The sequence below is a fragment of the Pisolithus orientalis genome (genome assembly GCF_024613125.1).
Source record: "Pisolithus orientalis strain OTSU chromosome Unknown F5J12scaffold_4, whole genome shotgun sequence".
Classification (NCBI taxonomy): Eukaryota; Fungi; Basidiomycota; class Agaricomycetes; order Boletales; family Pisolithaceae; genus Pisolithus; species Pisolithus orientalis.
In genome coordinates, this window is record NW_026260785.1 from 453,389 (window position 1) to 469,534 (window position 16,146).

The window sequence follows — 16,146 nt, forward strand, 5'->3', positions numbered from 1 at the left end:
GCAGCACCTCTCGTGTCAACAAGTTTCCACCTCCACTACGATGGACCATGAGGACCCAGTATCCCAGTTCTTTCCAGGCGAGGAAGATGTCGACCTCTATGATGTTCTTGGTGTCAAGCATGACGCAACGAATGAGGAGATCAGAAAGGCTTATAGAAAATTGGCCCTTCTGCACCATCCAGATAAACACGCTAAATCCAGCGAAGATGACCGCTCGAACGCGTCAAAGCAATTTCAGAAAATCGGATTTGCATACGCTGTCCTGAGCGACGCGAAGCGGAGGAAGAAATATGATAGGACTGGAACCACTGATGACAGTCTGGGGTTAGAGGCGGACGAAGACAGGCGGGTGGGAAGCATACTTCGAAGATCTCTTCGAGCGGGTGACGCGCGGCAAACTAGATGAGATGAAGAAAGAATACCAAGGCATGTCGACTTTTTCTTTCGTCTGTTACTCCCCTGGTCACATTTACGTGGTATGCTTCAGGCTCGTCTGAGGAGGTCGCGGATTTGAAAGCAGCGTATCTTGAGACCGAGGGCTCTCTCGGTGAAATCATGAAGCATATACCTCACTCCACCGTCGACGACGAACCCCGTTTTATCCGTATCGTCTCAGACCTTATACGGCAAGGCGATCTCCCCGACTTGCCAATTTGGCGCAGCACTTCCAAAGACGAGAAGGCTAAACTCGTCAGGAAAAAGCAAGGCGAGAAGGAGGCAAAAGAGGCGGAGGAGCTTGCGAGGGAGTTAGGCGTTTGGGATGAGTTTTATGGCAGTGGTAAGATTGGAGCGAGGAAGTCCAAGGGTAAAGACAGAGCGGACGGAACGGCTGCAGATGAGGAAGACCACTCGACCCTTCAGGCTCTCATTTTGCAGAGACAAAAGAAGCGGAACGGATTTCTGGATAACCTAGCAGCCAAGTACGCGGAGCTGGAAGAGGCACCCTCCAAGAGTAAAGGAGGGAAGGGCAAGAAACGGAAACCGCCCACTTCTGGCGAGCCTGATGAGGAAGATGAAGTGCCTTCGCCGAAAAAGCGACGACAAGAGCCTGCCTCCCCTGCTTCTGCCAAGGTGAGAAAGAGGGACTCGGGGAAAAAAGCAAAGTAATTGTATGCTCCCATTCACTAACGATTAACTTCTGATGATTCTCATGATTACAATGTACTACCCTATGTTTGTATCCACAACCCTTTACACACATCTCACTGCATCGATACCAAGACTACGCCGCGCTTGGATGATGGCCACCAACTCCTTGATGCACTCCTCTAGAATGACTACATTGTCCAGCAAGTGTGACAGTGTCACCTGCGCAGTACTTGCTTGCTCTGTCACCTCTTCCGCAACGCGCTTCTCCCCACTCCAGTGACTGCCACCGAACACATCCTCTTCATCGAAGTTCCAGTCGGAAGACTTGCAGGAGTCCAAAGGGATGGGGGAATGGGCGCTACGAACGGCTCGACAACGACATCCGTCGTGCTTTGGTAGTGCAATGCGAAAGGGCTCGACACCGCTGTCGATTTACTTTCATTAGCGGGTGGAGGTTGATGCTCAGAAGGATCGTGTGGCTTCGCTTTATTCTTCCGCGGTGTGAAGAAAGATACTAGCGAGCTTCTTGGCTTCGACTTTGGGGTTTCTGGCCGAGGGCTGACGGAAGGTTCGGGTCTAGGTCGAGCGGGTTCAACCACGGTCTCCAGCACAACTGTTAATGCATCCGTAAGATTCTCCGAGAAGAGAAGGCCCTGTCGGCGCTCCAGCAAGTACTTGTCGAAATTGTCTATCAGTTGACGATAGCGTTCCATTTGGTTGACCAAGCCTTGCAAGATAGAATACACGACCGGTAGAGTGTGTGCGTCTAACCTTTTCACAGGTAAAACATTCGTATCTGTAGCCAGTTTCTCCTCGATGTCGAAGTCGATCGATTGGTCATCGCGCATGTTGTCTAAATGCGAGTCGTCCCAAGAGTTCGTGGGTGGAAGGTCGTTCATAGCGCACGTAAGCCATCTGGCGATAGACCTGTCAGGGCAGGCCGCTAACTCAGCCAATACCCCCGTTAGTGATATGTTCATCTCAGGTGGGTTTGCAAGGAACCTGCGAAGGCACTCCAGGATGGTCGATACCATGGGGTCGTTGACGTTTAAGTGATGTCTCCGCCTCATTCGATCACAGGGGTCTTCGTCAAATGCAACGGAAGAGCATGGATGATACTGCACATTAGCAAGGGCATCGCGAAGATAGTGGTCGTATCCGGTACTGAAAGTATCCTCGCTCTGCGACGGATCCAAGCGCGTAACGAGTGCGAGGTAGAGATCCACCTCGCGCTGGTGAGTAGTATACGTGGTATCCGGCTGGATATAATTAGACGGTGGCAGCAAGCGAGTAGGCTTAGGATCAGCCTCTACCCCAGGATATGTGAAAGTTTCTTCGTCACTATCTTCTTCTGAACTCTGAAGAGACGAGGTGGGTGGTATAGTGGGAGGTTCGGGATAGCTGGTCGCGTTTATGTCGGGGATGACAAGCATCAACCCGTTTGTCGTAACGTGGCAACATTGGCTCAGTAGAGTACGCAGAAGCTGCATTGCGGCAGCCACCGTGGGTGAATTCCGTGACCGCAGGTTCAGCGATAGAAGATCTCTGAGAGTGAAGCGACCGGCGGAAGTGAGGTACTCTGACGGCCGTCTGGAGTCTGGTGCCTCGAGTTCCAAGAGCATCATAGCACTGCTCTTGTGTCGTTGAAGTTTTGTTTGCTTGTCCACGACAGCAGCTGACTTCAACGACAGAGGTGCCTCTGTACTGACATCGATGTCACTGTCCTCGCTCATGAGGAAGTCGACTAAAAGATCAGAGAGTCGCCCATTCTCTAAAGTCCGGATCATGATATCGATATACGACATAACAGCCACAGCACTACCGTCGGCATCCGAACACTCCAAAATGGACGGATACAACACATTTTCAAGGAATATGCGACGAATCCCGTCAAGAGTGGATTGGGCGATGGATGCGCCAACGAGAACAGACGCATGAAGGTCTTCGTCGGCGGAGCTGCGGGAAAGAGTCCTACGTACGACATCCTGGAGGAATTCGAGCAGCTTCAGGAAATGATCCAGTCTGCACTTGAAATCCGGATTGTCTGAGTCTTCTAAGCCAATTGCTTGATCGTGCGCTGCTTCCACCTCGTCTCCTAGCTTTGAGGATGTGTAACCGAGAACCATACCGCTGTCCTGGCTAGTATCCGAGCCTTTCGGAGAATGTATTTGCAGCTTGGAAGGAAGCAGAGAGTATACTGCACCTAGGCCGGCAGCAAGGACTTCAGAGAAGTCACCGTCAACAATATATTCTGCAAGTGATAGGGCAGCGTCTGCGATCGGGTCAGAAGGTGCCTCTCCAGGGGTAGACTCGGAGGAAAATCCAGCTTTGTTGTCCTCTGCTGCTGGACGAGTTGCAGGTTCTCCGGGTGACATGGCTACGTCTATCAAGAACAAGAGCCCAACGCGGGCAAAATCTCCAATCTGCCCTTCGCGATGGACAAAGCGTAGCAGATAATTGAACAGGAGGAACTCGTACTCTGGTTTTCGAATGTTGGAAGAAAATGGAGCAGATGTGATTGTCACCTGCGACGATGTCGGTGAAGATGAATACACGAAGTCATCTTCACTGGTGCTGTCGTCGTCGTCGCCTTCTTCAACGGTGAACAGAGGCTCAGACTGGTACCAATGTTTGTCATGGAAAAAAATCATGAGCAGCTCCCTCTGAGTACGGATACGGCTGCAAAGTATGCAGAGCAGGTTAACAACTAAAGAACTCGCGTCAGCTAAAACGGCGCGGCGGCGGGGAACACTACTCACGGTCCAGTTCGTATTCGGAAGGCTGGCTGCGAACGACATTCTTCGCAGCGCCCATGACTTTGTGCCGGCCATCTAGTTGTTCGTGGATGTCATCGCCGACGCAATTCCGAAGCAGCCTGAGTACTGCTCTGTGCACGACAGAGTGCACGAGGAACTGTTCGTCCATAAGGATGACCATATTCTGTACGGCACGAAGCACCTCCGCTTGTATCCCTGACGGTCGATCTGCCTCACTGAGCCGGACAAGCGTACCCAAAACGTCTATTCGTTCAATCCAGAAAATCAAACCGGTTTAACAGATGAATAACGCGTACCGTTCTTCAGTAGATACTCAAGACAAGGACCTGTACCACTTGTAGGGCGTGAAATGCGGGATTAGTCAAGAAGGACGTTAACCTACCCCTCCTCGGTCCGCGACGATTCCCAAACCAGGGTATCCACCATCGATTGTAGATGTACCGGAACGTCGGTAGACTTGATGCCCTTCATGAGCTGTCGTTCGTCAGGGGTGTTCAAGTGTACTCTGCGGACTTCCCTGGGTAAATGGAACGGGACGGGATCCAACATAGGCCGCTCACCTTGATCACATTCCATGATTGACTGAACGCCAAAGTGTCATCCGGAGTGGACTTCGAAGCGGACTGATTGCTCGTGCTGCGCAGGAACTTGGAGAAGTAGTCCATCCTCTACTGTAAGCCCGGTCTTAGCATCGCCCGCTAATGCCATCATTCAATAATCAGGCTGAATGAGTTTGACTTTATTTGGCCAAGTACGCTACTGCGACAGATGTAACGAAAGGAGTCTGAGCTTCATTACTAAAAGCAGGGACTATGAAGGTCGAAGAAGACCTTGCGATACGTTGGAGAAGGATTGCACGACCACAACCAAGACAAAGAAACCAGACAGCGAGATAGATACGGGTAATTAGGGTGTCCTGAAGCACTAGTGACTGGCGCAGAACTCCTGAAACCCTTCGCTGTCAGCGTCAAGGAAAAGGTGGGTGCAAGTGACGCCGACGAAGGTGTTGACCAAAGAGGGGTCTCCGCCCTGTGATGGCCACCTTGCCAGGTATCGTCATATAATCTCCATACTATTCAATTACAAGTTAACTGTTGCATTATGACCTACAGCGGAGGAAAAGATAGTCTACTTTGCTTCAGTGCCACCTTTGGTCTCGAGGAATTTTGCACAGATAAAGTTTGCTTGAGTTCTGGCAAAAACTCCTTCGGGAGCACCGGAACTCTCAGAGATGTGATCGGTTTGAGGGGTTTGGTATTAGGGAGATCGGATCCTGACCCTTCCAGTCTGTCAGGGCGATCTACACCGTCGATTGCAGGTCTGTGTGGCTCTTCCTGCGAGCGATTGGGATGTTTTGAGGTTCTGGGAGAGCTCTCCGAAAACACAGATGTGACCTGCTTCGCGAAGGGGTTTCGTGATTCTGTTGGAATACCTGACACGGCCTCAAAGGACGCTGGTGAGTGTTGGCGCCTGAGCCGTTTATTTGCGAGCATGTTCGCCACATCCTTGACCGCGGCTGCATTGCGTTTGCCGATTCGAACAGGACCATTGAAACATGGGAGGTCTCGCTGTTGCTTGTATGAAGTGGTATTTGTCGCGAGAGGTCTCGAGGACGTCTCTAGGAGGTTCCAAGGGGGAGGGAATCGAACTACTGCCAGTGGATCCGGTTCTGAAGAGCCGAACTGGGCATGCTGTATTTGGAAAGGACGGTTTGTTTTCTTGCCAGTATCTCGGTAGAAAGATGGGGGACTGCTGGGACGCTGTCGGGTAGGATCTGACGCAGCAAAGAGCGAGGAAGTGACGGCGTTTGATGGGACAGACGTGAAATTGTCTTCAGCGTCAGCGGCTGGTTGCGGCTGAAGAGTGAAGGGTGGTGGGGAGGAAATAAGTGAGCGTTTGCTATTCTTAGATTGGGAATTAGTTAGTGGGGAGGGGGATAATTTATTGATATGTATTCGAAACACTGATTCAGGCGGGGAGGGATACAGAGGTGTGGCTGGACTTGACGTAGCAGCCATTTCTTCCAGCGAGCAGAGGGACACGGAGATTTTTGAAGGATGAAAAAGGGTGCGGGAGCGAGATGGTTGGAAACCAAGTACGCCGAGTTGTTTCTTAACTGCGGCGCGCGTGCAATTAGTGAGACGCAAGTCTAGGGGAGGGGCATGAGTATCTGTGCGTTACATTAACCGCCACTAATCATTATTTACCTGCGACAGATAAGAGAGGAAAATTTTTTAGTACAGGCAAAGGCGGCATCCGTGACCTTTGTGCAGCCATGTAAGCTAATTATTCGAAGGCCCCACGGGCCTGCTTTCTTGTGTAGGCCAGAGTCGTCCTGTGCGGAGGACAGACCGCGGGAGAGGACAGTGACACCATACGTGGTTAGGTGAGTCGCACGGAGATCGAGGGCAATAAGCGTGTTGAGTCTACGTAATTCGGAGACGGTGTCGTCTGAGATATGAGCACACCCGGGAAGAGAAAGGAGGGTTATTAAGGTGAAGTTGGGAGTGCTCGGTATTTGCTGGAGGAGCGGGAGGTGAGTGTCACTGAGAGACAGATCCAAATCATGTGAGCGAACTGGCACTGGGTGCATGAGCCTGGGCGAGGGTGGCCCATGTTCGGGGGTCGTCTAGTACTTCTGGGAGTAACAAGTCCCTGTAGGGGACGCGAGGGGCGCCGAGAGCATGCAGTTGGTCGGTGTAGGGTGCCAAGGCGACGATGCAGAACAAGGCGAGGGGTGGCACCGTACCATGGTGAACTGTGTCGCGTAGCATGTGTCGGGTGGACTGTGCCCGCTGAGGCGGAGCGAGGACATACTTTCTGATTGCTATGCCGGCGTCGTCGAGGACGGTGGTGGCGCGTCTGTGCGTGTTGCATAGCACGATGGGGTCTGACATTTTTATTTTTATTATTTATTTGGGTATCCAAGGGATATAATAATAATAGATATTATTTTCGACTTGTTTCTCTCCCTCATCGCCGGTGTCGACCAGCTGTCGTCCATTCGTTTTACTTCCCGCCAACATGGCTCACCCAGCCAGCCATTCAGTGGGCCAGAGTCCCTTCCCCAATCCTTACGGCCAGCAGTTGCCATACCCACAGCCAATCAGGCAGGACTACGATATTGATTCCCCCTCCGTCTCTCCGTATACCAGTACAACCAGGCTGGCTGGTAACCAGCCTTATTACGAGCAGAATCACTACGGCGGTACGTTTTCATTCGTACCATCGGTTCTTCTTCCCTTGACGCCTCTTTCAGGCCGTGATTCTGCTCCACCCTCAGATGCTGGTCATGGCCCTTCCTACGCTCCCTCCATCAACTCTCAAGCTAGCCAGCCATTCGGCTCACCCTTCATCGACCCCGGCCAGGGCGCTCACCCATACCCCGCTTGGTCTCCAGACCGTCAAATACCTATATCCATGGAAGAGATTGAGGACATTTTTCTAGACCTCACCCAGAAGTTCGGTTTTCAACGCGACTCAATGCGTAATATGGTCGGTTTTTTTGGCATTGTATGTCACTCACAACCTGACCCATTATACACAGTTCGACTTTTTAATGGCTTCCCTCGACTCTCGCGCATCTCGTATGAGTCCACACCAAGCTCTTCTGACTCTTCATGCAGACTACATCGGCGGTCAACACGCCAACTACCGCAAGTGGTATTTCGCCGCTCAGCTCAACCTCGACGATGCTGTGGGCCAGTCCCAGAATCCCGGTTTGCAGCGGCTGAGGAGTGTCAGAGGGGGCACAGTTAAGACGGCTGGTTCCAAACATCTTGACAGCGCCCTCAATCGCTGGCGGAATGCCATGAACAATATGAGCCAATACGATCGCCTCCGCCAAATTGCCCTTTACCTCCTTTGCTGGGGTGAAGCTGGCAACGTTCGTTTCGTACCCGAATGTCTGTGTTTCATCTTCAAATGTGCCGACGATTATTATCGTAGCCCCGAGTGCCAGAATACGGTCGAACCGGTAGAAGAAGGCCTGTACCTTCGAAGCATCATTAAACCACTTTACAAGTTCATGCGTGACCAAGGGTACGAGGTCGCCGACGGCAAGTTCGTCCGTCGCGAAAAGGACCACGACCAGATCATTGGTTATGACGATATCAACCAGTTGTTCTGGTATCCCGAAGGTCTGGCCCGTATCGTCCTAGACAATAACGTAAGTCGCACAGCTTCTCAATTACATGGATTTTACATTTTCGCTATTCGCCTGGTCATCAGACTCGACTGGTCGACCTCGCGCCAGCCAAACGCTACTTGAGTCTCCGTCGCGTCGACTGGAATAGAGTTTTCTTCAAGACTTATTACGAGAAACGTTCCATCGCTCATCTGCTCGTTAATTTCAATCGTGTCTGGATCCTGCACGTCGCCACCTACTGGTTTTACACTGCATACAATTCTCCCAAAGTTTACACGCCTGCCAATATGCAATATCCTACAGCTGCTATGACATGGACCGCCACGGCACTTGGCGGTGCAGTCTCTACTCTGATCATGATCTTCGCCACGATCGCGGAATTTATGTATATCCCTACCACTTGGAACAATGCCTCTCATTTGACAACACGATTGGTCTTTCTTCTCGTAATCCTCGCTCTTACAGGAGGGCCGACCGTCTACATCGCCTGGGTCGGAAGTCAGCCAACGTCAGCCAATTCCCAGATACCACTTATCGTTGGCATTGTGCAGTTTTTTATCTCCGTCGTTGCAACCATCGCCTTCGGCTTATTCCCTTCTGGTCGAATGTTCGGTGATCGCGTTGCAGGGAAGTCTCGCAAGTATATGGCGTCGCAAACATTTACTGCATCCTATCCCGACCTCCCCCGCCCTGCTCGTACGGCGAGTATCGTACTGTGGATTCTTGTCTTTGGGTGCAAATTTTCCGAGTCGTACTTCTTCCTTACCAGCTCATTCAGTTCCCCTATTGCCGTCATGGCGCAAACGACCGTGCAGAATTGCAATGACAAGATTTTCGGCAAAGCGCTCTGCTCTAACCAAGTCCCCTTTACACTTGCGATTATGTATATCATGGATCTCATTCTCTTCTTCTTGGACACGTATCTATGGTACATTATTTGGGTCGTCGTTTTCTCTGTTGGGCGGTCTTTCGGTCTTGGACTGTCTATCTGGACTCCGTGGAAGGACGTTTATACTCGAATGCCGAAACGTATCTACGCCAAGCTGCTTGCCACTGGTGACATGGAGGTGAAGTACAAGCCGAAGGTTCTTGTCTCCCAGATCTGGAACGCGATTATCATCTCCATGTATCGCGAGCACTTACTTTCCATCGATCATGTGCAGCGCCTCCTGTACCATCAAGTTGATGGACCGGATGGCAAGCGCGTTCTGCGCGCTCCACCATTCTTCACTAACCAGAATATCACCAAGTATAAGGGTGTTTTCTTCCCTGCAGATGGTGAAGCCGAGCGGCGGATATCTTTCTTCGCTTCCTCCTTAACTACAGCTCTACCGGAACCTCTCCCAGTCGATGCCATGCCCACCTTTACCGTTCTCGTCCCTCACTATTCAGAGAAGATCTTGCTCAGTTTGCGGGAGATCATTCGTGAGGAGGACCAGAGCACGCGGGTGACCTTGCTAGAGTACCTGAAGCAGCTACACCCTATCGAATGGGATAACTTTGTTAAAGATACCAAGATCTTGGCCGAGGAGACAGATGCTATGGACGGAACATCATCGGTGAACGAGAAACAGGGCAGCAAGACGGACGACTTGCCGTTCTATTGCATTGGGTTCAAGACATCTTCCCCTGAGTACACACTCCGTACCCGTATTTGGGCCTCGCTTCGCGCCCAGACTCTTTACCGTACTGTTTCTGGAATGATGAACTACGCCAAGGCCATCAAGCTTTTATATCGTGTTGAAAACCCAGACATCGTGTCTATGTTTGGAGGTAACACGGAGAAGCTCGAGCGGGAATTGGAAAGAATGTCCAGGCGAAAGTTCAAGTTCGCAATTTCAATGCAACGCTACGCAAAGTTCAACAAGGAAGAACACGAGAACGCAGAATTCTTGCTACGTGCATATCCCGACCTCCAGATTGCGTATCTCGATGAAGAGGCAGGGCCTAAGGGCAGCGATCCACGCTTGTTCTCTGTGCTGATCGACGGTCACTCTGATTTCGACGAGAAGACTGGGAAACGGAAGCCCAAGTTCCGCATTGAACTCCCTGGCAACCCAATCCTCGGCGACGGCAAATCGGACAACCAGAACCACGCCATTATCTTCTATCGGGGAGAGTACCTCCAACTCATTGACGCCAACCAAGATAACTATTTGGAGGAGTGCCTGAAGATTCGTAATATTTTGGGAGAGTTCGAAGAGTATTCAGTTTCCGCTCAAAGTCCCTACGCTCAGTGGGGCCACAAGGAATTCAAGAAGGCACCCGTAGCCATCGTTGGGACACGCGAGTACATCTTCTCGGAGAACATTGGTGTCCTCGGAGATGTCGCTGCTGGGAAGGAACAAACCTTTGGTACTATGACTGCCCGGGCTTTGGCATGGATTGGTGGTAAACTGCACTACGGTCATCCCGATTTCCTGAACGCTATTTTTATGACCACTCGTGGTGGTGTTTCCAAGGCACAGAAAGGTCTTCATCTGAATGAGGATATCTTTGCCGGGATGAATGCGTTCGGTCGTGGCGGGCGCATCAAGCATTCTGAATACTACCAATGTGGCAAAGGCCGTGACCTTGGCTTCGGAACGATCCTTAACTTCCAGACGAAGATTGGCACTGGGATGGGTGAGCAGATGTTGAGCAGGGAATACTATTATTTGGGCACACAACTCCCAATTGACCGGTTCCTGACTTTCTACTACGGCCACCCGGGATTCCATATCAACAACATTCTCGTCATCTACTCGATCCAAGTCTTCATGGTAACATGTAAGTTATCTCTCATTTTCGGTCATATTTCTCCTCATCGGAATCGCCAGTGCTGTACATTGGAACTCTTAACAAGCAGTTGGCAATATGTCAAGTAGATTCTCAAGGAAACGTGCTGGGCGGCCAGCAAGCAACAGGGTGTTACAATTTAGTCCCTGTCTTCGACTGGCTGAAACGTTGCATTGTTTCCATTTTCATGGTGTTCTTCATCGCATTCTTGCCCCTTTTCCTCCAAGGTATGACCCGTGCATCGTCTTTTGCTCTTCCTTAAATTGACAACATGTCGCAGAACTCGTGGAACGTGGGACTGGAAAGGCACTGCTGCGTCTCGGCAAACACTTTCTCTCGTTGTCCCCGATTTTTGAAGTGTTTTCGACCCAAATCTATTCGCAAGCCATCCTTAGCAACTTGACCTTCGGTGGCGCGCGGTACATTGCTACAGGTCGTGGCTTTGCAACAACCAGGCTCTCTTTCAGTATTTTGTACTCGCGGTTCGCAGGGCCCAGTATCTACATGGGAATGAGGAATCTCCTGCTGCTCCTCTATGCCTCCTTGGCGATTTGGATGCCCCACCTGATTTACTTCTGGTTCTCCGTGTTATCTCTATGTATTGCGCCTTTCGTCTTCAACCCCCATCAGTTCTCCTTCTCGGACTTCATCATTGATTACCGCGAATTCCTGCGATGGATGTCCCGAGGAAATTCAAGAACGAAAGCCAGTAGTTGGTATGGGTACTGCCGATTGTCCCGGACGATGATTACGGGTTATAAGAAGAAAAAGCTCGGCCACCCGTCAGAGAAGCTGTCGGGTGATGTTCCGCGGGCTCCCTGGCGTGCTGTCATCTTCTCGGAGATCGTCTGGCCGATATGCATGGCTACGCTCTTCGTCGTAGCGTACATGTTCGTCAAGTCGTTTCCAAACGCGAATGGGGATCCGAACCCCAGCGCTCTTATCCGGATTGGGGTTATTGCCATCGGTCCGATGGTCTGGAATGCTACTGTCCTACTTTCCCTATTCTTCATTTCACTGTTCTTGGGACCTATATTCGAGAAATGGACAAAGTTTGCCTCCGTCGTAGCTGCTATAGCTCACTTCCTTGCCTTGATTGGAATAATTTCCTTCTTTGAATTCTTTGTGAGTTCTCACTTTCGTTGTGAGTCCCAAACTGACTCGTTTTCTAGTGGTTCTTGGAGCTCTGGGATGCTTCACATGCTGTGCTCGGGGTTATTGCCATCGTGGCCATCCAACGTGCTATCATGAAGATCCTAATCTCCGTCTTCCTCTCTAGAGAATTCAAGCATGATGAGACCAATCGTGCGTGGTGGTCAGGAAAATGGTATGGACGCGGGCTCGGCAATTCTGCGATGTCACAACCTGCTCGTGAATTCATCGTGAAGATCGTGGAAATGTCTCTGTGGAGCTCAGACTTCTTGCTCGGACATATTCTCCTTATAATTTTGACTGTCCCTGTGTTCATTCCATTCATCGACAAGCTTCATTCGACCATGCTCTGTTAGTCATTCGTTCCTTCATTTTATCGCTTCCCTCATCGATTCCATTAGTCTGGCTGCGACCCTCCAAACAAATCAGGGCACCATTATACTCTACCAAGCAAAAGAGGCAACGCCGATGGATTGTGAGTGCTACGTGCTCACAATCTATACTGAGGTCAAGCTAACCTTCCGCAGATCGTTAAATACAGTCTACTCTACATAATCGTAGTGTCGGGTCTGGCTGCGCTCATAGTTCTACGTACGTCGCTTCCTCGCATCACATCGCGGCGCTCACCCGTTAACGTACATTTTTATCACAGCGTCGGTGTACCGGCAACACATCGTGATCAACTGCACGATATGTCAGAGCATCTAATGGCACGTTCATTGCATACCCCTCTGCTCTTGGCCTTGCCTGCCACTCGTGCAGCGTTGGTTTTCTTTAGCAGCCCTCAGTAAATCGCATCTTATTACTTCGCACTGGTGCCGTAGTCATTGTCGTATATCCCGGTTACAAACTCGGTGTTCTTGATGTATCATAGAAGGACATAATTGAGCTGATTCTAGCTGAAGTTGGAACGTTGGATTTGGATTGCGCTATGCACACACCAGAGGCGGAACTCTGGACTCCTGAGAAGTGAAGCTGCGACCGCGAAAACAGACGGTGCGGTCACGGCTGAGTCAGGACCCCGTCACAGCGTGACGGATCCGAAACGGGTACGGTGGGAACGAGCGGGCTGTCACCCCAGCGACCTAAACGGCCATCGCGCGCAGGCGTGCCGACGCACAGACTCCCCTGCGGGCAATCGGATTGCCTGTTCCCTCAGCCCCTCCCTGAGCCCTTCCATCCAGGCCTCCGATCGATGGCATCTGCAAGCGATGCGAGTAACAGTGAGGAGTTTCGCTGACTGGCGATGCCCTCCCTAACACCGTGGATGGAGTCCTCGATGTACAGCAACACCATCGAGTCCATCGGCAAGGCCAGATCGAAGTACTCACCAAGACAGAGATGGGGACTGGCAGTGAAGAGACCGAGGGTGCCATCACAGTGAAGACACTGGTGAGATCGCGACGGAGCAAGTATTTGGAGTGTGAGGTGAGAGGTAGGGGGTAGGGTCGATGGACAGAGGTTAAACGGATGGTCATGAGTGGTCCTCACTTATAAGCCCCTCAATCGACCTCTCATGAAGCCGGCATATGCTGTGTGTTATATCTTATGCTTTGATGTTAGGTGTCAAAGCCGGCAATGTGTCATATGACTTGGCTTTACATCGGCCATTTGTGGTGAGTATGCACTATGCTCAGCTGTCATGTTGCAGGATTGGAATGTCTTTTTTCATGAAAGAATGGTCCAGTGGGTGGGTCCGTGGTGGTCGTGCTTTCCCTGCCAACTCAGGGTGTTCCTTTGAGGAGTCTCAGTGCTTCACAGAAAAAATACAGTCCTGGAGGAATCAAACTATGGTCCCTGCTGGAAAAAAATACAGTCCTGGGTGGGTTCTGAGTGCCATTTGGTGTTGTACAAGACACTGTTTTGGTTACCATCTGTGTTCGTGTTACTGGCTTGTCTAGCTATGACTAACAATGATTGGAAATTCACTGCATATATAGGAGGCCATCAACTCTTGCAGCTTTCCCCATTTCCTCCAACAAACCAACATGTCTGAGCGAGCCTTCGATAGCTATCCTGGACTGTGTCATGCTGTATCTCCAGTCTGAGGCATCACCCCTCGAACTCCTTGATGTTTTGTATGACATGACCTCTGAACAACAAACTCTACCCGGTCCCATCTGTGGCAGCATCGACACCAACAACGAATTCTCTGCATTTCAAGCCATGCTACTAGATGCATCGAAGGGGGTGACAGAGGGAACGGATGCAGAATATAAATGGTCTGTTTGTCCTGTTTGCTTTGCAAAACAAGATTACTCAAACAACTTAATCCCCATAGCCTCATGCAGCAGTGTCAGAGATTCCTCGTGGGCATGGGATGGTTGCGAGGTGATGAGTTGTTCTATTCCAACCAACCCCATCGTGATGCACCGACATTCATCATCGCCTGGATTATGAATGCGTATCCCCTGTCTCTCCTGTTTATTATCACTGCCTCAAAACTGATGAAAATGATGTTGACTCTGGCAGGTGCAATTCAATTACACTGAAGGGCACGAGTAAACTGCCATCTGAGGAATGAGGCACTTATGGCCATGCACAGAAGATGAGGGCAGCAATGACCTATGCCTTTGGGTGGTTACATGGGCTCGGTGATATGCCCTGGCATCAGTCAGAGGTACCAGGGAATTCCACCATGCTGGGGAACCCAAGTATGTTGGTACAGGTGTCATCTTACATGTGTGCCTTACAGGTGCTGCAAGGTATGCATCTTCATCTGGGCTATATATGGGTGGTGAATGGTCTCACCAATACCCCTCCCTTACACTTTGCAGGTCCAAGCTGGCGAAGTTGCCATCAGCGCACGTGCAATCACATCAGTTATGTTGATACCACTGGTGCAATGGTTCTGGGAAGCTCACTACTCATTCCCACAGGAGATACTCTCACAACTCTATCATTTCAACCATCTACCCTGACAATTGGACCATCTGTGCATACCAGCCTGGCACTTGTTCGACCTTCGTGACCCCAACCATCATGGTCAAGATGACAGGTTGGCAGACTGGGGTGGTGCTCGGGCCTGTCATCTCTTACAAGCTGCCTATACAATTGCATTCATCTGCCTTCTCCAATTTGATGAAGTTTTGAAGATTCAAGTCCATGACATCAATTTCATGTATGATGCTGCCTGGCACCACAACTGGCATGTCCATTACCCTCCCTTTCTGTAAAACTCACCAAACTGGAGGTGAGTGTGTGTGAGCATGTGCTGACAGCATGGCGAGGTTATCTTGGACTGATTGCACCAGCAGACATCAAACCATATTTCCTGTGGGTGTTCCATCAATCGGAAGCTCACCTCTGTGCTGTAAGGGCCATATCTGAGTGGATCATAGCATCCAACATCACATCCGGTTACCTCTTCTGCAAAATTGCTTCTGGTGACCATGTTGCAGAAGCCAACATACCAATGGTGAAATAGAGTTCTGCACCTCAGGCTTGCCAAGCCAATCAGCTGGTTGATATGGTATCTGGTTTGAAAGTCGTCTGAACAGTTCCTGGAAATGTTCCAAAACAACTTGCTGAACCTCAACATCAATCCTGCAGCTTATGGCACCCACTCTTTTTGGCAGGGAGGCTGCCAGTACCTCCACATCGAACAACGATGGCCTCTGAGGAAAATTTGTGAATGGGGAGGTTGGAGTCAAGAATTCACTAACCTCACGATAGTTAAGTACCTCATCTCAGTCAACGATGATGCGATGGAGGCCTGTGAAGATTTTTTCAACCCAAATCACCATCCTGCACTCAAATGCCCACACTGTGGACGATCTTGTGCTTGTGCTTGACTAGCGTCTCTCGTTTTGCGGGGGAATGATACTCCTTAATGACAGCTCCATGTCGGTACCTGGTTCATTTGAATTGGCCAAGCAGTTCCCAAGTTGTTTGCATTTTTGTGAGAAGGGCCACCCTCGAGGTCTTGTCATCATATCTTGTCCATCTCCTTGCCATTCCTCTCACTTTATGGTCCATTCATTCCACTCGCTGAACCCTATTTGGAGATATCTCATTCACCCAGTTCTGTGCAGTAGTCCTCAAGATATGCCCATTTTTTGTGACTGGAATGGCTATGAGGCAATTTGGCATGTAACTTGGGTCTGTATAGGAGTCCCCCACTGTCTTCGGGTTACATGTGTTGTATCCATATCCTGCCCGTTCCAGCGTTCCACCTCTCACCCACTTTGTGGGTGGGACATT

General features: G+C 50.5%; 5 protein-coding genes across 5 annotated transcripts; 3 read left to right on the forward strand and 2 right to left on the reverse strand.

The window, feature by feature from the left end:
• Nucleotides 1-40: 40 nt before the first annotated feature.
• F5J12DRAFT_919082 (DnaJ-domain-containing protein) lies at nt 41-1,131 on the forward strand (the record flags this gene model as incomplete). Its single annotated transcript, XM_051749239.1, has 3 exons — nt 41-317; nt 346-426; nt 488-1,131. The coding sequence occupies 3 exons, from the start codon at nt 41-43 to the stop codon at nt 1,105-1,107; spliced, it is 978 nt and encodes a 325-aa protein (XP_051603429.1). The 3' UTR covers nt 1,108-1,131.
• Nucleotides 1,132-4,592, reverse strand: F5J12DRAFT_805077 (Retinoic acid induced 16-like protein-domain-containing protein). Its single transcript, XM_051744522.1, has 10 exons — nt 4,414-4,592; nt 4,249-4,369; nt 4,199-4,200; nt 3,849-4,109; nt 3,697-3,796; nt 3,645-3,663; nt 3,288-3,614; nt 3,213-3,263; nt 1,452-3,188; nt 1,132-1,413 (listed from the first exon to the last, which is right to left on the reverse strand). Exons 1-10 carry the CDS (start codon nt 4,529-4,531, stop codon nt 1,192-1,194), a joined length of 2,958 nt encoding a protein of 985 aa, XP_051603430.1. The 5' UTR covers nt 4,532-4,592; the 3' UTR covers nt 1,132-1,191.
• Nucleotides 4,593-4,597: 5 nt separating this feature from the next.
• F5J12DRAFT_805078 (uncharacterized protein) lies at nt 4,598-6,755 on the reverse strand. Its single transcript, XM_051744523.1, has 3 exons — nt 6,516-6,755; nt 6,108-6,463; nt 4,598-6,015 (listed from the first exon to the last, which is right to left on the reverse strand). The coding sequence occupies exons 1-3, from the start codon at nt 6,638-6,640 to the stop codon at nt 4,973-4,975; spliced, it is 1,524 nt and encodes a 507-aa protein (XP_051603431.1). The 5' UTR covers nt 6,641-6,755; the 3' UTR covers nt 4,598-4,972.
• A 73-nt stretch (nt 6,756-6,828) lies between these two features.
• On the forward strand, nt 6,829-12,963 carry F5J12DRAFT_805083 (glycosyltransferase family 48 protein). Its single transcript, XM_051744524.1, has 10 exons — nt 6,829-7,074; nt 7,126-7,361; nt 7,414-8,034; nt 8,097-10,782; nt 10,833-11,018; nt 11,072-11,916; nt 11,964-12,294; nt 12,345-12,418; nt 12,471-12,534; nt 12,596-12,963. The coding sequence occupies exons 1-10, from the start codon at nt 6,891-6,893 to the stop codon at nt 12,649-12,651; spliced, it is 5,283 nt and encodes a 1,760-aa protein (XP_051603432.1). The 5' UTR covers nt 6,829-6,890; the 3' UTR covers nt 12,652-12,963.
• A 2,031-nt stretch (nt 12,964-14,994) lies between these two features.
• On the forward strand, nt 14,995-15,793 carry F5J12DRAFT_377439 (uncharacterized protein). Its single transcript, XM_051739112.1, has 3 exons — nt 14,995-15,136; nt 15,201-15,361; nt 15,432-15,793. Exons 1-3 carry the CDS (start codon nt 15,049-15,051, stop codon nt 15,735-15,737), a joined length of 555 nt encoding a protein of 184 aa, XP_051603433.1. The 5' UTR covers nt 14,995-15,048; the 3' UTR covers nt 15,738-15,793.
• The last annotated feature ends 353 nt before the right edge of the window (nt 15,794-16,146 follow it).

Bases quoted from the DNA above. Each gene is read 5' to 3' on its own strand.
- F5J12DRAFT_805077 (XM_051744522.1), bottom strand. From the start codon at position 4,531: ATGGACTACTTCTCCAAGTTCCTGCGCAGCACGAGCAATCAGTCCGCT. The intron at 4,370-4,413 runs GTTGGATCCCGT...AAGTCCGCAGAG, and splicing joins GATCAAGGTGAGCGGCCTAT to TACACTTGAACACCCCTGAC. The intron at 3,264-3,287 runs GTATACTCTCTG...CTTCCTTCCAAG, and splicing joins TTGCTGCCGGCCTAGGTGCA to CTGCAAATACATTCTCCGAA.
- F5J12DRAFT_805078 (XM_051744523.1), bottom strand. From the start codon at position 6,640: ATGCTACGCGACACAGTTCACCATGGTACGGTGCCACCCCTCGCCTTG. The intron at 6,464-6,515 runs GTTACTCCCAGA...ACCCTCGCCCAG, and splicing joins CGCGTCCCCTACAGGGACTT to GCTCATGCACCCAGTGCCAG. The intron at 6,016-6,107 runs GTACTAAAAAAT...CCCCTCCCCTAG, and splicing joins CACGGATGCCGCCTTTGCCT to ACTTGCGTCTCACTAATTGC.
- F5J12DRAFT_805083 (XM_051744524.1), top strand. From the start codon at position 6,891: ATGGCTCACCCAGCCAGCCATTCAGTGGGCCAGAGTCCCTTCCCCAAT. The intron at 7,075-7,125 runs GTACGTTTTCAT...CGCCTCTTTCAG, and splicing joins CGAGCAGAATCACTACGGCG to GCCGTGATTCTGCTCCACCC. The intron at 8,035-8,096 runs GTAAGTCGCACA...CCTGGTCATCAG, and splicing joins GTATCGTCCTAGACAATAAC to ACTCGACTGGTCGACCTCGC.
- F5J12DRAFT_377439 (XM_051739112.1), top strand. From the start codon at position 15,049: ATGACATCAATTTCATGTATGATGCTGCCTGGCACCACAACTGGCATG. The intron at 15,137-15,200 runs GTGAGTGTGTGT...TTGCACCAGCAG, and splicing joins TAAAACTCACCAAACTGGAG to ACATCAAACCATATTTCCTG. The intron at 15,362-15,431 runs GTGAAATAGAGT...CTGGTTTGAAAG, and splicing joins CAGAAGCCAACATACCAATG to TCGTCTGAACAGTTCCTGGA.